The 27,948-nt window shown below is 45.1% G+C and overlaps 1 protein-coding gene across 9 annotated transcripts in view; it reads right to left on the reverse strand.

Annotated features, from left to right (window-relative positions):
• Positions 1 to 27,948, reverse strand: part of SYK (spleen associated tyrosine kinase) — a 233,913-nt gene that overhangs the window by 10,678 nt on the left and 195,287 nt on the right. For all 9 annotated transcript variants that reach the window (XM_063913684.1, XM_063913683.1, XM_063913682.1 and 6 more), the window contains one exon: positions 24,522 to 24,711. In XM_063913684.1, coding sequence (XP_063769754.1) covers positions 24,522 to 24,711 — 190 coding nt within the window. The remainder of the gene's footprint in view (positions 1 to 24,521; positions 24,712 to 27,948) is intronic.

Genomic DNA, 27,948 nt, shown 5'->3' on the forward strand with positions numbered 1-27,948 from the left:
ATTAACCCCTTGCCTTTAATGGTGCATAGTCACACTTGTGCTGAGCCCAATACAATGCAGCATTAACCATTGGTGCACACTGGTGTTGTGCCCACAGTGCAGCCCAGAGCAGCATTAACCCTTTACTGGAGCATACCAGTGCTCTAACTGTCCACAATGCAGCCCAGAGTTCCCATAGTGCAGCCCAGAGCTCCTAATAGTAATACAGGGCAGCATTAACCCTTTATTGGTGCACACTGGTGCCATAACTGCCTGCAAAAGTTTTTGGTATGTGCCATTTTCCAAAAGTGCTAGTGTGCCAACATTACTATAAGCACAGTGAGTTGCAGCGGTGTGTAAAAAATAAATATAAACAAAACACATAAGAGATGTGTGTGTCGCAGTGTGAAGTTGTCATTTGTTAAGATACAGAAAAAAGTTTTTGTTTGTTATCTAAATATTGTGTGTTCAGGGCCAAGTAGTGGCACTGTGTTACAATAACTTTCAGTAGGTGCAATGCCACTACGTTAAGAATATAAATGCTGTGTGAGTCTAAGTATGAAGTTCTTGTCATTTGTTAAAAAACAGAAAAAATTGTTTTTTTCTCTCTAAAACTAGTGTGTGTTCAGGGTAAGGCAGTGGCACTGTGTTACAATAATGCTCAGTAGGTGCCATGCCACTGCACTAATAATATACAGTAAGCTCTATGGGGGGAATTCAAATGTTTAAAAAGTCTGTTGGGTGTCTGTTTTTTTCCTGTCTATTAGATAGGAAAAAACAGATGCCCAACTGACTTTTCAAACAATTGAATCTCCCCCTATGAGCTGATATGGATCACTATCAGATGATGGAAGAGCAGGAGTAGCAACCAAGTACTAGTGTTGTGGCTGCTTCCAATCATGGTAATACTACAACATCTAATAAAGATGGTTCAGGGAGCAGAAAGTTAAAAAAAAAACGGCACCTGAAATTCAAATTTTTCACAATGTTAAAAAAAGAGGTAGAGGAGTTACCTTTAAAACCAACAAATCAGTGAATAAAATAAAATAATGACACAAAGGCTGAACTGTGTGTTCACAAATCCCTGAGAACAGTCTAGGGGTGTTCACATTAGAGTATATCACTGTATCCATAGAGAAGCCTACTTCCACCATTTCTACATCCTCTGCAAATGTGGGGATGAGCAGTACAAATAAAGATGGTGATGATTATATAATAAAAATTGAGGAAGCAAGTGTGGAAGTGCAGCATGATGAGGGGGATATTTGTGCACTATCTGACACTAATGAGGATATTGATGATGAGGATTTTGATGATGTTGTTTCTGTCAGTCAGCCACTATGGCAGCAGTTATTGCACATTGTCATGCCTGGGCATAAGACCAAAAAAGCCGCTTTTTGGGTGTGTGATTATTTTTACCCAAATTCTACCAACATTTGTGAAGGCATCTGCTCAATTTGTGAGACCAAAGTTAGTAGATGTATGGACGTTAACCATCTAGGCACCTCATCCATGTAACGTCATTTGAGGCGAGTTCATGATATTTATTTTACAAAATTATAATAATTTGAATAATAATAATAATCATAATAATAATAATGATAATAATAATAATAATAATAACAATAACAAGCAGTCTAATATCAGCTACCAACAGTTTGGACCAGCCCATGCAATTTCCACCACCAATTCCCTCATCCTCAACCTCCTCATTAATGATTGGCGGTAGTCCTTCAAAGATCTGGGTGCCGTGCGAGGGAGGACCTTGGTTAGAGATATAGCCTCTTATCCTCACATATGACTCCACCACAGGGATAGATGTTGCAGTTAGTACAGTCAGCGTGTGGCCACTGTATGTGCAACCAAACTAGCTGTTTCCATGTGCTTCTCCCATGCCATAACAGTCATTTGTCATTTTACAATTTAGCAAGAGCCATCACCTGGTAGATGCCAAATGGCATCTACCAGGTGATGGCTCTTGCTAAATTGTAAAATGACAAATGACTGTTATGGCATGGGAGAAGCACATGGAAACAGCTAGTTTGGTTGCACATACAGTGGCCACACGCTGACTGTACTAACTGCAACATCTATCCCTGTGGTGGAGTCATATGTGAGGATAAGAGGCTATATCTCTAACCAAGGTCCTCCCTCGCACGGCACCCAGATCATTCTGGGAGGGATTCTGGAAAAAAGGTTGAATATTCCGGAAATATTGCTTGATGTAAGACAATTTGACCTATTTTTGAACATGTGTGACTAGCGCATTGGTGATCATATATCTTGTTTTGCTGACTGTTTGGGGACTTGTGAGGAGTTCTTTTTTTCACTGAAGCTGCTGTTCACAGTTGGCGCGATATACAGAAATATTTCCTTTTTAGGTAGTCCTTCAAAAAAATTGGTTTGTGGGGACCCAAACAAACCAAGAACTTAATCCACAAAAGTGGCAGTCCCTGCCGCTGAAGTGCTTGGCTTGTTAAACTGTGCATGTTCTTTTTAATATACAACATAAGGGTGGGAGGGCCCAGGGACAATTCCATCTTGCACCACTTTTCTTTTCATAATGGGCTGTATTTTTGAGGGGCGCTGGGGACAGTCTTTTTTGCATACACATTTTTATTGGTTATTGCTCTAAAATGTGACTAATTTGCAACACTTTTTTTTAAATATATTTATTGAGATTTCAATTTTTTGTTAAAACAAACCGCACATAACAAACATAGAAAATGTGGGGTAGGCATACCCTGTACATAATACAAGAACAAGACACATCAAAAGTAAAAGGAAAGCCTGTAGATACAGTTCCAGTACTGTTAGTGTCCTGATCAAACAAACGACAGCGAGAGTGAAGGGAAAATAGAAAAACTATATTGTTCAGGTGGAACAGACATCCGTCCGTTTTATCAAAGCAAAAATTGTCCAGGGATACCACAGCATTAAATCATTATCATGGTAAGGGCATATACAAATGCCACCCAGATGCAATATAAAACTAGTACTCAAGACATAGACAAAAGACAAACAGAGATGGGCGGGAGGGGTGGTGGGGGGAGGTGAGGGGGCAATATAGTTCCACATATAGACTTTTATACAATATAGAAGAGACAAACAGACAATATCAAGTCTTTCTCAGCAATACCAGGACTGTGGTGAGCAAAAAAACAAAAACAAGGAACAATCAGGTAGCGAATTAGAAAATGCATCAAAGAAATTTGTAATGTGTTGGCGGGTAGGACTGTCTAACTGCTCCAAATAAGGAGTCCATTTTTTATAAAAGAGGATTGCATTTCGATCTATCTCAGGATGAGTAGACTGTCGCTCAAAGTATATGGTGCTGAGCAATAGAGTTTTCAGGTGCTCTAAACCTGGGGGAGACATCGAAATCCAGTGGTTAAGAATTACTTTCTTAGCCAGTGTAAGAATAATATAGAGGAGAGGGGCAAATCTAGACACCATAACAGGTAGGTTCCATCTCTCTAATCTTAAACCAAAAAGTACTGCAGGTAAGAAAGGAAGGTGTAAGGAGAATATGGAGTTGATTAAATTCAGTACCTTGTGCCAAAAATGTTTGATCCTGGGACACTGCCAGAAATTGTGCCAAAAGAGAGCCGTTGGGGCTTTACATTTAGGACAATTACCTGGTTCATCTGGGACCATATGTTTCCTCTGGCCCTGCGAGATATATGCCCTATGAAAGAATTTTATATGTATTTCCTGCAGTTGGGAGGAGTGAAGGGATTTAAGGATCTTGGGGAAAGGGCATAGGAAATCAGCTGGTGATATATCTAAATCTAGATCGGCTGACCATTTCACTAAGCTGGGCTGCCATTCTTTATCCGCATCTATAGATAAAAGATCTCTACATATCCAGTTTGTCTTATATGGGGATTTCAACAACCTAGTGATCAGCAAAGACTGCGGTTCAAGCCCCTGTCCCGTAGGGAAGGGAGGGGGCAGTGACTGGGTGTAGTGGCGTACCTGAAGAAACATAAAAAAGTCAGAACAGGACACATCATACCTCTCCACAAAACAAGTAAAGGACATAACACTCCTTCCAGGATCGAAAATGTCCTTAATGGCAATTAACCCCTTTAGAGCCCACTGAGAAAATTTTACATTGTCCATCAGGGGTAAAAAACAGGGGTTACCGCAAATTAGTATGAAAGGAGAAGACATAGGGTTTCTGCCCAAAGCTTTATTAATTGCCCACCATGCTAGGTAAGAGTCCCAAATTAGTGGGTTCACGCGGATGGATAGTGGGAGTTACACTTTTGGTGTGTGGAGTAGAGCCTTTAAGTCAAAGGGGGAGACCAGGGCTTGTTCAATGTGGTAGTTCGCAATGCTTCGCATAGGACAGGTTTCCAAGCAACCAGTCTGAAATATAGCAGAAAGCGACTGCTCTGGAAAAGACTAAAAGGTCTGAGATAGCTAGGCCACCTTCACCACGGGGGAGAGTCAATTTGCGAAGTGCAATTCTCGACTTCTTATTTGACCACAGAAATTTTGAAAACAGCCTGCTGCAGAGAGAAAGGTCAGATTTTGACAGCTTTAGAGGTAATATTTGGAGAACATACGCCAGCTTCGGGAAGATAATACTTTTGAATACCGTAGCACGGCCTAATAGGGATATTGGAAGAGACATCCAGGAAAGGAGCAACTGGGGTATCTTGGAATTTACTGGGGGGAAATTTTCAGCGTATAACTTAGAATGGTTTGTCAAGATAAAAACACCTAGATACTTCAATTTTGAGGTTTTACATTGAAACTGTGACAAAACCGGGGAAGAGGAAAGAGACAAGGCTGCAGGAGTAAGAGGAAGGAGCTCAGCTTTAGAAGCATTTACCCTATATCCAGCAAACGTGCCAACAGCATTACCTTCAATTCATGATCTCGAATACAGATGCCTGCGGATACTTGTAAGCTACGAAGGGAAATGGCTAAAGGCTCTATAGCTACTGCAAATAACAGAGGGGAGAGGGGGCAGCCCTGTCTCTTTCCCCTATGTATCACAACAGGATCAGACACATACCCATTACACAAAATGTGGGAGCTAGAGGTGGAATATAGGAACTGCAACACACTGACCTGGCCCAGCGGGAAGCCAAATCTACCCAAGGCAGTATAGAGATGATCCCAACAGACCAGATAAAATGCTTTTTCCGCATCTAGAGAAAGCACAAATTGGGGATACGGGTTGCTAGAAGAGCCCAGCCAGTGCACCGCAGCTAAGACCGTTCTGATATTCCCAGAGGAGTGCCTTCCTGTAATAAAACCCGTTTGATCCGGGTGAACAATAGTGGGGAGTAGAGGTTTCAATCTATCTGCAAGTATCTTGGTAAACAGCTTATGGTCCACATTGAGGAGGGAAATAGGCCTATAAGAGGCAGTAAGGTGTGGGTCCTTGCCAGGTTTATGTAGTAAACGAATCCACGCATCAGTAAAATACGGGGGGGGGGGGGGGTTATGTGTCAAGAGAATGGTGTTGAATACTTTAGTGAGGGGGGGGATCAATTTAGATGAGAGGAGTTTATAGAATTCCCCTGAGTAACCATCTGGCCCTGGGGTTTTAATAGGTTTCAGCTGTCTAATCGCCCTTCCCACCTCCAGCTCCGTTATGGGATTGCATATCACTGCCGACACGGCCGGATCTAAAAGGGGTGTAGCAATGTCGTCTCAGAAAGCTGCCTTAGTCTGAAAATCCACCGAAGGTTCATTGTAGAGATTAGTATAAAATTTAGATAAGACTTTAGCTATGTCCGTGGAGGTAGAGGAAAAGGAGCCATCTGGGAGGTGAAGGGACTGGATAAGCGAGTCAGGGGAGGTGCTCTTTAACAAATTAGAAAGGAGCCTACCCGTCTTATTTCCAAATCTATACAACCTATGGTTTTTATGAAATGTAAGCCTTTCACCTGGAGTAGAGAGGACGGCATCAAACTTGACCTTAGCGTCTAAATAAGCCCTTTTAGAGGGCGGGAGGGTTCTGCTTAAAAAATTGAAAGGTGTCTTTTTGTGCTAGTTTATAATCTGCAGCAAATAGTTTTTTCCGTCTAGCAACATAGTCAATAAGGCGGTGTCAGGAATCAGCATTCAGTGATGTCTCACTTACCGGCGCGCAGGCCTCCGGAGGTCACGGCCCCAGTCTGCGGCTGTATGAGCATCCTGTCTGTGGAGCGCAGTACCCACTATTGTGGTGAACCCCTGAAGTCCATTCTGCGGGTGCCCTCCTGTGTACCGGCCATCTGCACAGCATGGGCGCCGCCATGACACTTGCGGTCAGCTGACCGGAGAGCACTCAATCCTGCGCTGTTATTGCTCACATGATCCAAGTATCCAATGATTGCCGACCAGGGGGTATAAGTCCAAAGCATCGTCTCAGTCTCATCACCTTGGACAACGCTTTGCATTGCGGCATAACATCTCCTGGTTCCAGTTTCCAATCTCCAGTTTCCAATCTCCAGTTTCCAGTTCCAGTCTCCAGTGTTCAATCTCCTGTTTCCAGCGATCTCCTATTTCTGGCATCTCCAAGTGAACTCCCGGTTCCAGTATTCCTGTGGAACTACAGGTCCCAGCATTTACTTCAGCTCCAAGTTCTGCTACAGTCAGCCTCAACCTTTTGCAGTAAGAGACTTTCTTCAGGTGCTATTCATTATCTTCACCTGTGTATGGTTAACTTGCATTCAGCATTCTGCTATGGCATCTGGCACTTAATACAACCACTTCATATGTGTTTCAAGTTGTCTCCTGCTTAACCTTGCTTTGTTGTGTACTTTACATTACAAACTGACTGTGTGGAGTATCGTTGCTGGTTTCCAAACCAACTGTGGGAGTGATCACCATCTGACTGCTATACTAGTTTCCAAACTAGTTAATTGCCTGTATTTAATTGCCTAATTACTGCACTGGTTTCCTGACCAGCTAAATTCCTGTGACTGTTTATTCATCATTGTCAGCATTCCATGTACCATCCATCCCAAGTTATCTGCTTCAATTACTGTATATATTCGTGAGCATATAATAAACATCATTGCGCACATGCGCAGGAATCTCTTACAGCCTCCTCGGTATCTCTATCGCACCACCACTGACCCACTAGTGCCCCCTCCGGGGACAGACATAACCACAGATCTGACAGTTTGTCCAAGGTCCATGGACCTGGATGGTGGTCAGAGTGTGGGAGTAGGGGCTCTTCAGAACTTAATCTCACGACTCGATGGTACAGAGGCTGCACAACAGCAGATCATACAGTTTTTACAAGACATATCTTCTTGGTTGGGTACTTTACAACAATCTCTGCCAAGTTCTATTGTTCCAGCTGCACCAGCGACTCCAGCTCCAGTTTCCAGTGCCACAGCTTCAGGCTCTCTCTCTGCTCCTGGTTTAGGATCTCGTCTCCATCTTCCTACACCAAGTAAATTTGATGGCAATCCTAAAACCTTTTGTGGATTCCTGAACCAATGTGAAGTTCACTTTGAATTGCTGCTGCACAATTTCCCGATGCCCAGAACCAAACTTGCGTACATTGTGTCTCTCCTGACTGGCCCTGCCTTGAATTGGGTTTCCCCATTATGGGAGCGAGCAGATTCACTGCTAAACAACTACACAGACTTTGTAGCTGCATTTAAACGTATCTTTGATGAGCCTGGGGGTACAACATCAGCCTCCTCTGACATCCTCCAGATTCGCCAGGGAACACGCACCGTGGGACAGTATGTCATCCAGTTCCAGACATTGGCGTCAGAGGTTGAGTGGAACAATCAAGCGCTGGTTGCGGCATTCTGGCACGGTCTCTCTGATCGTATAAAAGATGAACTGGCTACCCGAGATCTCCCAGAGCAATTATAATCGTTAATTTCCTTGTGTGTAAAGTTGGATCTGCATTTACGCGAAAGAGCAAGAGAACGTTTTCATGGTGATCCTTGCAAGCACAGAGTTATGTCTTAAGTACAACCTTCTTCCTCCACTTCAGATGAGCCTATGCAAGTAAATAGGTCCCGCTTAACTCCTGAGGAGCGGTCAAGAAGATTACGGGAAAGACTGTGTCTGTACTGTGCTGCTGCTGGTCACATGATTGGTTCCTGTCCATCGTGTTCGGGAAACACCAGATCCTAACTTGCAAGGGAGGAGTCAAGTTTGGAACCTTATCTAAAGCTGCTTCTTCTCCAGAACTTCTCTTACCAGTAACTTTGGAAACACAGAGTGGATTACATGCCTTCTCAGCTTTAATTGACTGTGGTGCTGCTGGGAACTTTATTACACAGGCTGCAGTTGACAAAATCCATCTTTCTGTCTCCAGATTGTCTCACCCAGTCTATCTTACCGCCGTGTATGGTAGCCGTATTGCTGAGGGGTCCATCAGTCAGCAAACTAAGCCCGTAGTCTTAGGGGTGGGCTTTCTTCATTCTGAGCTCTTTGAATTGTTGGTCATTGTTAAAGCCACCTATGAGATCATGTTGGGTATGCCTTGGCTTCAACTTCATAACCCTCAAATCGACTGGTCTACACTACAACTCACAGCATGGAGTTCCTCCTGTTTCCATTCCTGTTTAGCTCAAGTTCGTCCCGTGAGATCTTTGTGGTTTAAACCCCAGTGTGAAATTCCTGAGGCCTACAAAGAATTTACTGACATCTCCAGTGAAAAGGCCGCTGATGTTCTGCCTCCCCATCGGAAATCGGATTGTCCCATCGATTTGATCTCTGGGAAAATGCCTACTAGAGAACGAACATATCCTCTTTCCGTTCCAAAAACTCAAGCCATGAGTGAATATATAAAAGAGAATCTACAAAAAGGATTAATTCGTCCTTCTTCATTTCCAGCAGGGGCAGGGTTTTTCTTTGTGAAAAAGAAAGATGGAGGACTACGTTCCTGCATTGATTATAGAACCTTAAATGAGATTACCATCAAAAATAGCTACCCCTTACCGTTAATCACGGAACTGTTTGACAGAATTAAAAGAGCCAGTATCTTTACCAAATTAGATCTCCGTGGGGCATATAATCTCATTAGAATACGGAGTGGCGATGAGTGGAAGACCGTTTTTAACACCCGTGACGGCCACTATGAGTATCTTGTGATGCCCTTCAGATTAAGTAATGTCCCAGCTATGTTTCAGAACTTTGTCAATTAAATGTTTTGAGATGTTCTGTATAAATACGTGGTAGTTTACCTTGATGACATTCTGATTTTCTCTCAAGATTTAGCCTCTCATCGTCAACAGGTAAAAGAGGTCCTTCAACGCCTACGACAGAATCATCATTATGGGAAGTTGTCTAAGTGTACTTTTGAAGCTCCTTCGATGCCCTTCCTCAGGTATATAATCTCTGGTTCAGATCTTCGAATCGACCCTGTTAAATTGGAAGCAATAGAGAACTGGTCTCTTCCTACATCGCTCAAGTCTGTACAATGTTTTACTGGCTTTGCCAAATATTATAGAAAATTCATTAGAGTATTCTCTACCCTGATAGCCCCAATTACTTGCCTCACACGGAAAGGCGCAAATCCTTCTCAGTGGTCAGAAGAAGCTCTGGCTGCTTTCCAAAAGATTAAACAAGCTTTCATTTCAGCTCCTGGGTTACAGCAACCAGATATCAACAGACCCTTTGAGTTGGAAGTGGACGCCTCAACAGTTGGCGTTCGCACGGTGTTGTCCCAAACCAGCGACGATGGTAAAACTCACCCTTGTGGATTTTTCTCCCATACATTTCTACCTGCTGAGATAAACTATGCCATCGGTGACCAGGAGCTCCTGGCAATCAAGCTGGCCCTGGAAGAGTGGAGGTATCTTCTGGAGGGTGCAAAGTTTCCTATTACCATCTTCAACAGCCATAAGAACCTTCTTTATTTGAAAGCAGCGCAGTGTTTAAATCCTCATCAAGCAAGGTGGGCTTAATTCTTTTCTCCCTGCTGAGATAAACTATGCCATCGGTGACCAGGAGCTCCTGGCAATCAAGCTGGCCCTGGAAGAGTGGAGGTATCTTCTGGAGGGTGCAAAGTTTCCTATTACCATCTTCAACAACCATAAGAACCTTCTTTATTTGAAAGCAGCGCAGTGTTTAAATCCTCATCAAGCAAGGTGGGCTTAATTCTTTTCTCGTTTTAATTTCAAGTTACAGTTCCGCCCTGGTTCTCAGAATGTTAAGGCAGATGCCTTGTCACGCTCCATGAGTTCCAGGAAGGAATCTTCTGAACAAGAATCTCATCCAGTTCTCGATCCTGTCGTGTTTGCTTCCACAGAAGTGTCTCCTGTTCCGCCTCCTGGCAAGATGTTTGTTTCTCCTGAGCTCCACCCGAATCTTCTGTCGTGGGCTCATATTTCTAAGTTTACCAGACATCCTGGGGTCCTAAAGACTTATACGTTTTTGCCTCAATCCTATTGGTGGCCTCATATGAAAGCTGATATTCAGGATTTCGTGGCTTCGTGTCCCAAGTGTGCCCTGCACAAAGTTCCTCGTCAGTCTCCTGCTGGTCAACTGTTACCTAACTCTATACCAAGTCTTCCCTGGTCTCAACTGTCAATGGATTTCATCTCAGACTTACCTCCCTCCAAAGGGTATGATACCATCTGGGTAGTGGTTGACAGGTTTTCAAAGATGGCCCATTTTGCCTTCTGCTCCAAAGCTCGCACAAATATTCCTACGTGAAATCTTCAGGTTACATGGACTCCCAATGGAAATTATATCTGACCATGGTGTTCAGTTTGTGGCAAGATTTTGGAAGGCCTTATGCTCTGCTTTACTAGTTAAACTAAAATTTTCTATAGCATATCACCCTCAAACAAATGGGCAGACCAAAAGGGTAAACCAAGGGCTTGAAACCTTTTTGAGACTTTATATTTCCTCATCACAGGACGACTGGGTAGATTTATTGCCTTGGGCAGAGTTTGCTCATGATTTCCGCTACCATACAGCCACCAATACTACTCCGTTCTTTGCAGTTTACGGTCAACATCCCAGAGTTCCAGATTTCCAAGACCTTCCAGTTGTCAATGTACCTGCAGCCACTTCAGCTCTTCAGCAGTTCTCTCAGGTTTGGGCAAAGATTCATCTTTCTCTTAAGAAAGCATCTCGACAGTACAAGATCTTTGCTGATCGGAAAAGATGAGCAGTTCCCAGTTTAAAGCCAGGTGATAAAGTCTGGTTATCTACTCGTAATCTGCGCCTTAGATTTCCCTCTATGAAGTTTGCTCAATGGTTTATTGGTCCGTTTTCAGTCGAACGAGTGATTAATCCAGTGTCTTATAAACTGAAATTGCCTCCTTATTTGAAAATCCCAAACTCATTTCATATCTCTCTCCTTAGACCCCTGATTCTTAACCGTTTTCAGAAAGCTCTTCCAGCAGCTCCAAGAATCCAAACTCATCAGGGTGTTGAGTACGAGGTGGAGAAGATCCTGGACTCACGTTGTTGGTATGGTCGTCTACAGTACCTGATTGACTGGTCCGGGTATGGTCGTGAGGAGAGGAGTTGGGTTAACACCACTGATGTCCATGCTCCACGGTTAGTCCAAGCTTTCCATAGACTGTTTCCTTTCAAGCCTCGTGGGTGTTCGGTGCCCACCCATAAAAGGGGGGGGTACTGTCAGGAGAAAATCAATACTGGAAAGAGTACCATGAGCAGCGGAGAGGCAGGTGTAATTCCTATCTGTAGGGTGAAAAAAGCGCCAAATATCAGTAACTTGAAGTTGCTGTTCTATAAACGGTATACCCAGAGCGGGGGAGGGAGGGGATAGCGAGAGGACGACTGTGTGCTCACATCTAAAAAAAATTAAACTATAATATTAAAGTCACCGCCTACTATAAGTGATATACCAGCAAAGGGGAGCAGTTTAGACAGTAGATTACGAAAAAAGGAAATGGAGAATACATTCAGAGCATAAACTCTACAAAAAACATAAAGTATATTAAAAATCTTCACAAGGAGAATAAAAAACCTGCCCCCAGGATCTACAATGGATGAGACAAACTCCAGCTGCAGTTGTTTTCTAGCAAGAACCAACACCCCTCTGGCTTTGGAAGTATATGGAGCATAAGCAAGCACTGACCAGCCGAGAGTATTAAGCTTAAGTGCTTCCGAAGTAAGCAAATGCATCTCCTGGAGAAAGACTAAGTCCAGTCAAAGCTTGCCTAAATATAAAAAGAGTTTATTTTGTTTAATGGGCGAGTGAATACCGCCTACATTCCATGTACCCACATCAAGGGAGGCCATGGCCATTCAGAAAAGGGGCAATACATAACATGACACAAAGTATAAAGTACTCCAAAATAACATAGTACAGCATACAAACAAGGTGAAAAACATATAGATACTATTAGCCACCAATAAGAGGGAGGGGGAACACAAGATGGGGGGAGAGGACGGGGGACACAAGACAGCATAATAAAACAAACAGTAACAGGTAAACAGATATCCACATGGGTATATCTAACCATATCAAAAAGACCGGACTTCACGGTCAGAATAGGAAGAAACTTGAATATGAGGCAAGGACTAGACTGTCTCCTAGCCATAGCTACCAACAATAATAAAAATATGAAACTAGAACAACCCCATAAAAATAAGGAAAGAGGCACAACATATGTCTCAGTTATAGGCAAGGTTACCCGCAGGAAAAAATACACATCAATGTATATTGGACACATAAATGTCCAATATACATCACCATCTGATGAGACTCGGCTCAGGCAGTAAGAGGGCACAGTCCAGATGGGCTAAGTCCAAATAGGAAAGTTAGAGGCAACCTGTGATGAGTGAGAACCCAAGATGCTACATGTGGGTGGGGGAAGGAAAATCTTTGCGCACAAATATAGGAACAGACTTTAAAAAAACTATGAATAATGGTCGTCCTGTACTTTGCCCTCTAAGAAGACCACAGCATCATCCGGAGTATTGAAGTCGCGGAAGGAATTGCCCTCAAAGATCCGAAAATGGGCTAGATACAATAAAGCAAATTTGCTCCCCGCCTGCACCAATCTCGTGCACATGGGGGGAATAGCCTTCCGCAGTCTGGTGAGTTTAGGGGAGTAATCCTGGAATATGAGAATTTTTGTGCCCTCCCAATCAAGGTCTTTCTTTCATCGAGAGGCGGCCCATAGCGCCTCCTTGTGGAGATAATTAAAGGCACTTAAAGAGTACAGCTCTTGGCTTAGAGGAAGGAGAGGATGGGTGGGCAGGTCCAGTTCTGTGTGCCCTCTCAATTACCATGTCACTGCACACATCCTGCACTTCCAGTAGCTCAGGTAGGGTCTTATGCAGGAACAGGTGCAAGGCGGGGCCGCGCAGAGTTTCGGGATGCCCGATGACGCGCAAGTTACTTCTACGCAACCTGTTCTCCAGGTCGTCCAGCTTAGACCACACCTGGGCATCTGATTTTTGAAGCTTTGCAGAGGCATCTTTTAAGTCAGCAATATCTTGAAAATTAACACAAGCTGTGTGTTCCATTTGAGTAATGCATTTAGTCAGCTGTTTACATTGGATTTTGATATCCAGAACAGCTTGATGGAGCGCAGCAGCATGAGCCTGGTCCTGTAATAAGGGCTGCACAGTTTCCTTCACAGCCTTCACTATATCAGCATAAGACAGCACAGACCCCTCCTGGTAATGAGAGTCCATGGGCTGTGAAAGCACTTTGGGTAGTACCTTAGGCAGCAATGTGGAGGGCTGGGAAGCAGAGACCTGTGAGTCATCGTCTGGAGCCACAGCAGTGGCCATCTTGGGACCAGCGGGGCGCTCTGAGGCATACTTGGAGCGGGGAGGTTTGCCAGCCATTCCTGCTGTAAGGTATTGGTCCATGCACTGCGGGGCGCAGGTAATGCTGAGAGAGGTCTCAGGGATAGGTTGGGTTTACGCAAGGACGCCCTAGCAGGGTTTGAGGTAGCTGGCCCCGGAGCTCCGGTGGGATGCAGCTACTCCATGCAGCGCTAGAACCGGAAGTCCTTGCAACACATTTTTAAACAGAAATAACTACTGTGTGTTTGTGCCTCTGCTCTGCTGCTCAGTTTATCCAGATATTGGTGAAGAATATTGTAAGATGTGAGGTGGTCAAAATTGACTGGAAATTGCTCTAAGTTAATATTATTTTGGTTAATAATACTGTCGGAAACAAAACCAGGCCCAAATTACATGATTTTAGCTGTTTTTAACATTTAAAAAAAAACAAAACAATACAGATCCAAAATAAAAATAAAAACCAAACACTTAAGGGTGGTTTTGCAGAACCAGAACCAAAACATGAAAATTAATCTAATACCAAAACCAGAACACTGAGGTCAATGCACAGCTCTAATTTTTTGTACAGAAAAGATCTGTAGCACTGTGCCATTACAGGCATTATAATATGTAGCAAAGTGGGGTATAACTGGGTGCAGTTACTATAAGAAGGAGTTTGTATTTTGTCAAGCTCGAATTCGACTTTAATGTTTACCAGAAAAAAGAGAAAATGCAGATGCACACTTTAAATACTAAAAACACTGCTAGTCAGAACAATTATAATAATATGTGTGTCACAACTGAGGGCCTGAGCTGACGGGAGGCAGCCTCAGTTGTAGGGGCTGAGATGTACCGGAACCTGGGAGGTTGTATCAGACCCCTGGACATGTAAGTAACATGAATAATAACTGCCCGAAGGCGTGACCACGACAACTTGGATAAAAAGTCAATGATGTTTATTATGACAACTCCGCAACACAGCAGCAGTAAAAGAAAACGTAAAAGTCAGCAAAGAATAAATACAGTTCCTGGGTACTACAGGATGGCAGGAGCCACAGGGCACTGGTAGTGTGAGATAGTTCTTATAATCTTCTAGATGGAAAGTCCTTACCAGGCCCGACTGTAGCAATGGAGATAACCCAGGATTGTGCCAGCTGGTGTTCCAGGAAAAGCTGGGTTGCTGAAGATAAAACGGCTGCTGTGGATACTGGCTGGAACCAGACTGTTGTTAGCACGGAGTGAATACTGGCTGGAACCAGTTAAATAATAAATGAACTTGGGAGCGATGAAATATGAACTGAAATGTAGAACTTGAGAGCGGAGAAATAATAATACCGGTGGAGAGTGGTAAAGTGTAGAAAGGACACCGGCCCTTTAAGAGAAGCTGTACTCTGCTGGAAGCTGAGCTGGAAGCAGGTAATGTTGTAGCTGGAAACAGATGAATCCACAATGGATTGGAGAGTCAGGCTACACCGCAGGTGGAATGCTGGTGCGGGTCTCTATGGTGGAAGTCTTGAGACAGGAGCTGGAACCTGGAAGACAATCACAGGAGAGAGACAAACAGGAACTAGGTTTGACAACCAAAGCACTGACGCCTTCCTTGCTCAGGCACAGTGTATTTATACCTGCAGCAAGGAAGGGATTGGCTAGGCAATTATGCAGATTATCAATACTGAGAACAGATTGGTGGAAATGATCAGCTGACAGAATCCAAGATGGCTGCGCCCATGCAGACACTTGGAGGGAAGTTTGGTTTGTAATCCATGTGGTAATGAAAACAGTAATGGCGGCGCCGGCCACCGGAGACAGGAGGCGCCAGGCTGACAGATGCACATCCAACCACGCGGACACAGCGGAGGCCGCGGCTGACGTAATCGCCACTCTGACACTCTGCATGCAGGAACTCAGGGACAGCGGCGGAGGCCGCGGGGAACGCCATTCCAGATGTAACATGGCGCCGCGGTGACCGCGTCTCAGAGTGACAGGAGAGGAGGCAGGAATGTGGACATCAGTGTAACGGATGGGATCCGGTCCTGGAACGCTGAGCCAGCCTCAGGAGGCATCTGGAGGGTAAGTAATGGCGTCCAGATACCCGGATCGTGACAGCACCCCCCCCTTTAGGAGTGGCCCCAGGACACTTCTTTGGCTTTTGAGGAAACTTGGAATGGAATCTCCGGACCAAGGCAGGAGCATGGACATCAGAAGCATTGGTCCATGAGCGTTCCTCAGGGCTGTAACCCTTCCAGTCAATAAGATACTGTAGTTGACCGTAACGGTGACGTGAGTCCAGGATCTTGGCCACTTCATACTCAACGCCTCGTTGAGTTTGGACTTTCGGAGTTGGAGGAAGTGAGGAATGAAACCGATTCAGGATCAGCGGTTTCAACAGGGAAACATGGAATATCCTGGGTATTTTTAAGAAGGGAGGCAACTGGAGTCTGTAAGCAACAGGATTGATGACTTGTTCAATCTTGAAAGGACCGATATAGCGAGGTGCAAACTTCATACTGGGAACTCTTAACCTCAAATTCTTCGTGGATAACCATACTCGATCACCCACCTTGAGAGCAGGAACTGCTCGACGCTTCTTATCCGCAAACTTCTTGTACCTGAACGATGCCTTGAGCAGAGCTGATCGTACACTCTTCCAGATATTGGCAAACTGATGCAAGGTGATATCCACTGCGGGAACAGAAGTTGCTGGAAGCGGTTGGAACTCAGGGACTTTAGGGTGGAATCCAAAGTTAGTGAAGAATGGTGTTGAAGCAGATGAAGAATGATACTGGTTGTTATGACAGAACTCGGCCCAGGGAAGTAATTGAACCCAGTCATCTTGAGAGGAGGACACATAGATGCGGAGGAAGGCCTCCAAGTCCTGATTCACCCTCTCGGTTTGACCATTGGTCTGAGGATGGTAAGCCGTGGAAAACTTTAGCTTGACTTGGAGGACTTGACATAAACTTCGCCAGAATTTGGCTGTGAATTGAACTCCTCGATCTGAGATAATTTCTTCAGGAAGACCGTGGAGTCGGAAGATCTCTTGTATGAATACTTGAGCCAACTTGGAAGCTGACGGAAGACCGGTGAGAGGAATGAAGTGTGCCATCTTGGTGAACCGGTCAACTACCACCCAGATGGTATTGAACTTGTTGCACATGGGTAAATCTGTAATAAAATCCATCGACAAATGGGTCCAAGGTCGACGGGGAACAGATAGTGGAACCAGTTGCCCCGCAGGCGACTGGCGGGATACCTTATGCTGAGCACACTTTGGGCAAGATGCAATAAACTCCAAGACGTCCTTTTTCAGAGTTGGCCACCAATAGGACCTAGAGATAAACTCCAGGGTTTTTTGGATACCTGTATGTCCGGCAAAACGGGAAGCATGGGCCCAATGCATGAGCTTCTTCCTTAGCATCGGTTTCACAAAACTTTTCCCTGATGGGGGCGTAGAGTCCATCCCTACCGTGGAGAATGCCAACGGATTTATAATAGGATGCTTGTCTGAAGACTCTGACTCATTTTCTTGCTCCCATGAGCGGGAAAGGGCATCGGCCTTGCGATTCTGAGAGCCCGGACAGAACTGGAGTTTAAAGTCGAACCTGGAAAAGAAAAGTGCCCATCTGGCCTGACGAGGGTTGAGACATTGTGCGCCTTTCAGATATAAAAGGTTCTTGTGGTCTGTAAGTATGGTGATTGAATGAGAAGCTCCCTCCAACAGATACCTCCACTCTTCTAGAGCGAGCTTGATGGCTAGCAACTCCTGGTCGCCAATGGCATAGTTGCGCTCAGCTGGGGAGAACTTCCGGGAGAAGAAACTGCAAGGGTGTAAATGGCCATCTTTAGCCCTCTGAGATAACACCGCTCCTACTCCAACGGAGGAGGCATCCACCTCTAAGATGAAAGGAGAGTCGATGTCAGGCTGTTTCAGAACAGGCGCAGAGATGAACCTTTGTTTTAAAAGATGAAATGCTTGCATGGCTTCTTCAGACCACTTGGACGGGTTAGCACCCTTCTTAGTGAAAGCAGTAATAGGCGCCACAATGGTGGAAAAGTCTCGTATAAACTTTCGGTAATAGTTGGCGAACCCTAAGAACCTCTGGACCCCTTTGAGGGTTAAGGGTACCGGCCAATTTTGGATTGCTTGTAGTTTCTCAGGATCCATCTCTAGTCCGGAACCGGACACAATGTACCCTAGAAACGGAATGGACTTGACTTCAAAGACGCATTTTTCGAATTTGCAATAGAGATGATTGACACGGAGACGGGACAGAACCTCTTTAACCCAAAAACGATGTTCCTCTAAATCGTTGGCAAAAATGAGGATATCGTCTAGATAGACCACGACATGACGGTATAGAATGTCTCTGAAGATCTCATTGACAAAATGCTGGAAGACAGCTGGAGCATTGCTCAATCCGAAGGGCATGACGAGGTACTCATAATGTCCGTCACGGGTGTTAAAGGCGGTCTTCCACTCGTCACCCTCACGGATCCGGATGAGATTGTATGCACCTCTCAAGTCCAGCTTTGTAAAGATGGTAGCTCCGCTAACTCTGTCAAAGAGCTCAGTAATCAGGGGTAAAGGATAACGGTTCTTGATGGTAATGTCGTTCAAACCTCTGTAGTCGATGCACGGCCGCAGACCACCATCTTTCTTTTTTACAAAAAAGAAGCCTGCGCCGGCTGGAGAAGAAGAAGGTCGAATGAACCCCTTTGCTAGGTTCTCTTTAATATATTCCTCCATAGAATGCGTCTCAGGCAGAGACAACGGATAAGTTCGGCCTCGAGGTGGAACCTTCCCTGGAACGAGATCAATCGGGCAGTCCCATTCTCTATGAGGAGGAAGTCTCTCGGTGGGTAGGGACCACCGTTTAACATAGGCTTCGGTAATAAAGTTCCCAGCTGCTCCGGAATCAAGGAGGGCAATGACGTTCCGATAACGTTGAGCAACTTGAAGCGAGACTGGGAGATTACAATCTTGAGGAGATGGAGAGGAGATCATTACTCCTAGCCGGCCCTCTCCTTGGCGAGCTAGGATTTGGAGTTTCCCGGACGTTTGGGACAGGCATTAATGGTGTGAGACGGAGCTGCACAATAGAGACAGAGAGACTCGGAGAGACGTCTTCGGCGCTCAGCAGGAGTTAAACGGGAACGGCCAAGTTGCATGGGCTCATCTTTAGATGGTGACAGTTGACGAGGAGGAGGAGCAGAAGATTTTGGAGCAGATGATCTTCCACGCTCAGTTGCTCTCTCTCTGAAACGTAAATCAACTTTCGTGCAGAGTGAGATTAGCTCATCTAACTTAGAAGGTAAGTCTCTGGTAGCTAACTCATCTTTAATACGCTCAGATAAGCCATGCCAGAATGCAGCATACAGGGCCTCGTCGTTCCATGCCAGTTCGGATGCCAGGATCTGGAACTGTATCAGATATTGTCCTACAGTACGTGACCCCTGGCGTAAACGGAGAATCTCGGATGAAGCTGAGGTTACCCGGCCTGGCTCGTCGAAGATGCGCCTGAATGTTGACACGAAGGCAGTGTAGGAAGATAGCAGGGTGTCGGACCTCTCCCATAACGGTGATGCCCAATCAAGGGCTGAGCCACTGAGAAGAGAAATAATGTAGGCAATTTTTGTACGGTCACTGGGAAAATTGCCTGGTTGTAGCTCAAACTGAATCTCACACTGGTTGAGAAATCCCCTGCAGAATCTTGGAGATTTGTCAAATTTTGCTGGCGTTGGAAGATGAAGACGTGGAGCAGAAATGGGTAAGGTGGGTGGGGTTATAGCTGGAGTCACTGTGGTTGACGCACCAGACGCGCCTGATCCACGGAGAGTTGTCTGAATCCCATCCAGCCGAGTAGAGAGATCCTGGAGACAGCGGATGATGTGGCCCTGTGCAGCCTCCTGATGTTCTAGTCGGGCTGCCAGTTCTTGCATCGGCCTGGCCGCTTGATCCTGGTTTCCGGCTGGATTCATTAGGTCAGTGCTTACTGTCACAACTGAGGGCCTGAGCTGACGGGAGGCAGCCTCAGTTGTAGGGGCTGAGATGTACCGGAACCTGGGAGGTTGTATCAGACCCCTGGACATGTAAGTAACATGAATAATAACTGCCCGAAGGCGTGACCACGACAACTTGGATAAAAAGTCAATGATGTTTATTATGACAACTCCGCAACACAGCAGCAGTAAAAGAAAACGTAAAAGTCAGCAAAGAATAAATACAGTTCCTGGGTACTACAGGATGGCAGGAGCCACAGGGCACTGGTAGTGTGAGATAGTTCTTATAATCTTCTAGATGGAAAGTCCTTACCAGGCCCGACTGTAGCAATGGAGATAACCCAGGATTGTGCCAGCTGGTGTTCCAGGAAAAGCTGGGTTGCTGAAGATAAAACGGCTGCTGTGGATACTGGCTGGAACCAGACTGTTGTTAGCACGGAGTGAATACTGGCTGGAACCAGTTAAATAATAAATGAACTTGGGAGCGATGAAATATGAACTGAAATGTAGAACTTGAGAGCGGAGAAATAATAATACCGGTGGAGAGTGGTAAAGTGTAGAAAGGACACCGGCCCTTTAAGAGAAGCTGTACTCTGCTGGAAGCTGAGCTGGAAGCAGGTAATGTTGTAGCTGGAAACAGATGAATCCACAATGGATTGGAGAGTCAGGCTACACCGCAGGTGGAATGCTGGTGCGGGTCTCTATGGTGGAAGTCTTGAGACAGGAGCTGGAACCTGGAAGACAATCACAGGAGAGAGACAAACAGGAACTAGGTTTGACAACCAAAGCACTGACGCCTTCCTTGCTCAGGCACAGTGTATTTATACCTGCAGCAAGGAAGGGATTGGCTAGGCAATTATGCAGATTATCAATACTGAGAACAGATTGGTGGAAATGATCAGCTGACAGAATCCAAGATGGCTGCGCCCATGCAGACACTTGGAGGGAAGTTTGGTTTGTAATCCATGTGGTAATGAAAACAGTAATGGCGGCGCCGGCCACCGGAGACAGGAGGCGCCAGGCTGACAGATGCACATCCAACCACGCGGACACAGCGGAGGCCGTGGCTGACGTAATCGCCACTCTGACACTCTGCATGCAGGAACTCAGGGACAGCGGCGGAGGCCGCGGGGAACGCCATTCCAGATGTAACATGGCGCCGCGGTGACCGCGTCTCAGAGTGACAGGAGAGGAGGCAGGAATGTGGACATCAGTGTAACGGATGGGATCCGGTCCTGGAACGCTGAGCCAGCCTCAGGAGGCATCTGAAGGGTAAGTAATGGCGTCCAGATACCCGGATCGTGACAATGTGCAATTTAACATGGAGTAAAACTGGGGTTCTTAGCATAATTTTGGCCACAAATATGGGCCCACCTACTGCGACCTTGTGACCTCATTAGTTGGGTCACTAACATTCCTAAGATTAAAGTCCAGAGCACTGGACCCCCTGGGCCAACGCAACCCAAATGATCTTAGGCATCACACTAGTAAGAAGTGGCAGTTTATGTGTTAGAAATTGTTATATTAACAAGAAGTACAGTAGCAGAGTTCTAGAAGTAGTAATTGAGGTGTTAAAAAGTGTTACTGTACCTATGTAAAAAGCAATTTAAGTGTTAAAAAGTGTTACTTTAATTGTTACAATAATGATGCCCCAGAGCAGCCCGGCCACAACAAACCAGGGGGCCCCACACCCCGAACCCATTCCAAATACTGGCATATTATATAAATTTATGCAAAACTTACCATTCACAGTGCCTTTTCCAATATGTAGACTGCAAATACAAGGACCCTGTGCTAATTAAAAACACCCAAAGACATGTAAGTTCTGCATAAACATATAATGTATCACAAATTGTGGTCTTATCCGCCTTTATAGGGTTAAATATTTATTCATTGCTGTATCCAAACCTCCTTGCAGACTTACTCAGTGATTATCTTTCACCTGGCTGCTCACCTGGTCAGCCAGTCCAATGAGCTAACACCAGTCTCTATATGAATCTGACTTAAGGAGCAACTTATTGCCTGTTCCTTTCCAACGATCATTCCAGGCTTCAGTGTATCCTGTGATCATTCCACTGATTACTCTGCTACTCTGTGTACTACTGCCGTTACTTACTTTCCATCTGCTGCTGTATTACATCTATCAGTGCCGGGACTTCCACGTTGCCAGCATTTAGTGAACGTTGATACTGCTGTGTAAACACCTAACAGCGCTGTGGCTTCTACACCACACACAGACCTGCTTCCAACACTTAATTTTAAGTCTGGCTGATGTAGCTGCAGCTCATCTCATCTGCTGCTGTACTCATACGCGCACGCAGGAGGGGGGGGGGGTTTCCAAGTACTTAGAACCCCCCCCCCCCTGGCCACCGATCCATTGGCGCTGCTAACCAATATTTTTTTAGTGTACAGTGTAAGGAGGTAGATGCTAGAATCAAGTGGGCTAAGGGACCTTTTACGTAAGGGGGAGGAGTTACGACACAAGGGGGAGGAGCTAGGCCAGCGGGACAGTTGCTCTACTATCCACGCCACCAACTATTACCTTTAGTAATCAGGTGGCGAGCGAAGCGGAGCGGAGCGAGCCACCGAGCCCGAAACGTGGCGAGCGAAGCGAGCCCGCGAGGGTACTTTTCGGGTACCCTGTTCGCCCGTAGCTCCTCCCCCTGGTGACGTGTCTCCTCCCCTAGATACGTCAGAAGGTCCCTTCTCCCACTCCGAAATAGAATCAACCGTGAGGGCACTGGGCAGGCAGTGGATTGTCCGGTACTCTCACTGACTACAGGTGCATGCCAGATATGTTGGGGTTGAAGGAGAGGCCGATGGTATGTTATAAAATATGCTGGCTGGGAGAGTTACCTGGAGTTCCTATTACTGCAGCAGTTCGTGAGTAGCATGTGGATGGGTGAGGGGGGGCTGTACATCCTTATAATAGTGTGTGTGTGTGTGTGTGTGTGTGTGTGTGTGTGTGTGTGTGTGTGTGTGTGTGTGTGTATCGCATGTATACTGTGTGTGTGTGTGTGTGTGTGTGTGTATGCAATGCATGTTATATACATGTATACTGTGTGTATGTATGCTCTGCGTATGTATTCTGCGTATGTATACAGTGTGTGTGTATGTATGCTGCGTGCATGTATAGTCTGTGTGTATGTATGTATGTATGTATGTACTCTGCGTGCATGTATATTCTGTGTGTATGTATGCTGTGTGAATGTATACTGTGTGTGTGTGTGTGTGCATGTATGCTGTGTCCATGTATAGTGTGTGTGTGTGTGTGTGTGTGTGTGTGTGCTGCATATTGTGTGTGTGTGTATGTATGTATGTATGTATGTATGTATGCTACTGTATGTGTATGTACAGCGGTCTGGCACTCCTCTGACATACAAAATGATACTTGGGTGCCCTCTGTAAATAATTGTAATCCTGATAAAAAAAAAGGCAGGGGTACTTGGGATTTTAGCAAAAAACTGTAATGATGCAAAGTCACAGCATATCCATATTTCGGGGGCCCATAGCCCTGACATGTTGATATGCTGTGACTTTGCATCATTACAGTTTTTTGGTAAAATCTGAGTGCACCTGCCTTTTTTACCGGGATTATATATATCTATACATATACAGTTCATATATGCACCCACACATTTACGTATACAAACACATGCATACATGCATGTACGGAAACCCCCCCATGGAAATCCTGCGTTTGCCACTTGCTGTACTCACCATTTACCATCCTCATGGACTCTGATCTGCATTGTGCTGGATACTTTTATGAACTGTGGTTGCAAGTATCACCTATGCTCTGGGGACTCAGGTCACGGCATTCTCTAGCTGACTATTATTGGTTTCCCAGTACTGTGTGCTGTTGTCTTGGGCTGGCAGTTTAGCGTGCAGGTTCCAGGGTGGAAGTACTTGATCAGGTCACAATATATGCACTCCGGTGTCCAGTGCTGTTTTACCTGGATTTTCTTTCTGTTCTGAGTGCCTCATCCGGATTCCGGGACCAGGTCTTGTGTCAGAGCAGTACCAGAGATATAGCTTTCTCGAGCTCTTCCCTGATTACAAGATTTCGATTCCTGATTTGGATTCTGATTCCATTTCTGTCAGTACTATGCTGCTTTGAGTTCCAAGGGTTGCCTTGCTTCTGGAGTGGGTCTCTGGCCTGACTGGTCTTTACTGATCATTAGGTGAGAGCTTGCCCGGTGACCTGCTGGCTCCTGGTTCCATTTCAGCACCCTTGCATGTCACCAGTCAGGGGTAACTATGTGTCACTAGTGTGTCTGATCTCCTGTAAAACCTTTGAGTAATAGAAACATCAAGCCTCCTCGTTTCCTGTACGCCTCGGCTCATACCCAGAGCCCCAAGCCAGATCTAAAGAATTCCAGAACTATAACAATATGTCAGTATTTGGAATGGGTTCAGGGTGTGGGGCTTCCTGGGTTGGTGAGACCGGGATGCTTTGGGGCATCATGTTTGTAACACTTAATGTACTGTAACACTTTTTAGCAGTTAAATTGCTTACTTATGTAACACTTTTTAACACATGAATTGCTACTTCTCACCCCACAGGGCATTCGTTGGCTGTGCTGCCCTAGTTACGCTGTGTATAGATTATACCTACCTACCCTCCAGGAATAGCTGAGAGACTCCCATTTTTTTAGGAAGTACCCTGGACCCCGGGGAAGAGTGGGTGGATCTCTCACACCCAGCCCACATCCTTGGGAATCAAATGTACAGAGGTGCAATATGGGAAATATGACACAGTCTTCTCTATGGAGAGGAGATATGTAAAGTAGGTACAGTAAGTATGATATAAATCAATATGCAGTACATGCCAGACTTACTTTATAGTAATTTTCATCAGATCCGATTGCTTTAGAGAGCCCAAAATCACTAATTTTGGCATAATGCTGAGTGACCAAAAGAACATTTCTGGCTGCCAAGTCCCTGTGGACAAAATTCTTTTCTTCCAAGTACTTCATCCCCATGGAAACTTGATGTACGAGCTCAGTTACATTCTTTTCGGAAACATCCCTTTATGGAGTGACAGAAATATAATACAATAGATTTAGAATAATATACTGTAATGATAATAAATGAAAGTGGCAGTCATGTTATAGTAAACAACATTACTGAATTATAAGTAAGAAGTGCTTATTTTGTATCAGTCATAGAGTTAATTCTCTTTAAACCCCCACAAAAAACTGGTGTGGTATGGAAGGTAGATAGTAACTTGGTCGACCACTGTTGGTCGACAGGGTCTCTATGTCGACAGGGTCTTTATGTCGACATGGTCTAGGTCAAAAGGTCGACATGAGGTTTTTTTATGTTTTTTTTGGTGTCGTTTTCTTCATAGAGTGACCGGGAACCCCAGTTAGTGCACTGTGTCCCCTCGCATGGTTCGCTTCGTTCGCCATGCTTCGGGCAAGGTGTCTCACTTCGCTCGGCACAGATTACCATTCCAAACGTAGTCCACGTGGATCGTTAAGTATGAAAAGGCAAAAAAAATCGTGAAAAACATGTCGACATTTTGACCTGTCGACCTAGAACATGTCGACCTAGAGACCCTGTCGACCTAGAAACCCTGTCGACCTAGTTACTGTCGCCAATAGGTTTCGACCTAGACAGTGTTGACCTAGTTACTGTCGACCTAGAGACTGAATCCCACAAAAAACAAGAGGACAAAACTGGTGACATCACTGAATAACCAATGCATCCAGTATCTAGCACTACATGTAATTGTTAGCTTTAAATTCCCTTAAGAAAAAAAGAAAAACACAAGAACAGGTGAAGCAATAGGCTTATGGGAAAGGGTAGGGAGGTCCACATGCAAAAGTTAAACCTAAAGGCATTTCGACTAGTGCAAACAGTGAAATGTTTTTTGTTTTTTCTGTGATAGTTTTGAGGTTTGGAGCAGCTTAAAAGTAGGAATTTAATACATACAGGTAATTCCTTTTCTCGTAGTCCGTAGTGGAAACTGGGGAACTGTACTTTAGTACCATGGGGTATAGATCGGATCCACTTGAGTCTGGCACTTTAAAACCTTTAGCATGTGTGTGCTGGCTTCTCCCCTCTATGCCCCTCTTACCAGACTCAGTCTAGGAAACTGTGCCAGAGGAAACAGACATACTACAAGAGAAGAAAACAGGTACAACAGAGGTGAGGCACGAAGCCAACACACAACCATAACCGAAAAGGAGGGCACTAACCAGAACAGAGGATAGCAACACCAACCTAACCAGGATAGCAAAGCTATACCAACAACATAAGGGAACCGCAACGGCGGGTCAACCAAACACTTAGGTAAGCAGGAATCGAAGCCCTGAGGTGGGCGCCCAGTATCCACTATGGACTACGAGAAAAAGAATTACCGGTGGGTATTAAATTCCTATTTTCTCTTACGTCCTAGTGGATACTGGGGAACTGTACTTTAGTACCATGGGGAAGTCCCACAGCTCCCAAACAGGTGGGAGAGTGCTGAGACCCCTGTAAAACCACCTGACCAAACTGAAGGTCATCCTTGGCCAAGGTGTTGAACCAACAGAGCTTAACAAAAGTGTTTGAACCAGACCAAGTAGCAGCTTGGCACAACTGTAAGGCTGAGACACCCTGGGTTGCTGCCCAGGAAGAGCCCACAGTGAAGTATAGGCTTGTTGAATGGTCAACATGAGCCAACGAGCAATTGATTGCTTAGAAGCCGGATGACCAACTTTGTTGGCATCATAAAGGACAGACAGCGAATCAGATTTCCAATGACAAGCAGTCCATTTGTCATAAACCTGCAGAGCCATCCCCACATCCAAGGACTCTGGACCAACGGAAGCGTCAGACAACAACTGTCGAAGTCGAAAATATCACATACACACCACATGTAAACCCCAAACAGAGTGGCCTCTGTTCGTGCGTGTTTCCACCGTGCGTACGCATACATGCACGCTACGTACACTGGTTCACGAGCCTTGCGTATTGGCGCATGGTATGAGTATATACGGTAGCATATGCATTTGCACAGAAAAGCCACAAAGACATATTCAATATTCTATTCATATAGTGCATAATTTACACATAGTCTCCACACACTTTGCCAGCACGTTACATACACTCAAAAGGTAAAACAACAGAGTTATTCAGCTTTACAGGATGTGAGGGGACAGAGCAAGGTTAGGACTTAGTGTTTGGTATCCAGATGTGCAGTATTTTGTGATATACATTCTGGTTGCTATTTGTAGCTGATTGCATGTCTCTGCGTGTAGATATACGCAGAAATATAATAATAGCAAACGGTTATGATACTGTACTCAGGCTATTTGGCGGGAACCCAGTGGCAAACACCTGCAAGCACACCTGGACCAAGCATCGCCCATTCATTCAAACCAACCTATGACCCCTCATGTACTGTAAATGACCTGCCCCTTGACCTATGGAAGAAGAGCTTACATTTTCCATTGTATTGTATTTGGACTCATTGTATAAAAGAGAGGTCTCCTGACCCAGGTTTCAGTCCCTATTTTTCTGAGGTCATCTTGCCAAGACTGACTGAGACCTGGATCCAGGAGCGCTCGCGAACAAACGTATGTACTATTGGTTGTGGCTCTTCTCTGTAATCTTGTTGTATCTTTTATCTGTATCTTTTGAGTAAATACTGTTGATGCGTTGGACCACAACATTACATTTTACTACTGGTGTCGCATTCCATTCCTGTTTGGGATAAGGTGTATTCAGCTACACGTGTTGCTGCATTGTGCGTATAGCGTGTCAGCTTATATACGCAACTTATAAACATACTTTAGCGGGTGTACGCATATGTTTAGCGGTCGCAGTGGCTAAAAACTTAGTGTGATAAGGTACTGCTTTTACTTGTAAGTTAATCAAACTTCACACACCAGAACCACAATGGGTTGATTCACGTGAAAACCTGACACCACTTTTGGCAAGAACTGAGGCCAGATCCTGAGTTCCACCCTGTCTCCATGAAAAATCAATTAAGGGCTCTTACAGGATAAGCCCCCCAATTCAGAGACACGTCTGGCAGACACCAATGCTAGTAACATCACAGTCTTCCAGGTAAGAAATTTAAATTCCACCCTATGTAAGGGTTCAAACCAGCTTTTTGAAGAAAAGACAAAACCATAGTCAGATCCCACGGAGCCGTGGGAGGTAGGAAGGCCGGTTGCATATGAAGAACTCCTTTTAGGAAAGTCTGTACTTCCGGCAACATTGCAAGTTGTTTCTGGAAGAAAATAGATAGCGCCGAAATCTGCACTTTGACAG

The sequence above is a fragment of the Pseudophryne corroboree genome, chromosome 1, assembly GCF_028390025.1.
Source record: "Pseudophryne corroboree isolate aPseCor3 chromosome 1, aPseCor3.hap2, whole genome shotgun sequence".
Classification (NCBI taxonomy): domain Eukaryota; kingdom Metazoa; phylum Chordata; class Amphibia; order Anura; family Myobatrachidae; genus Pseudophryne; species Pseudophryne corroboree.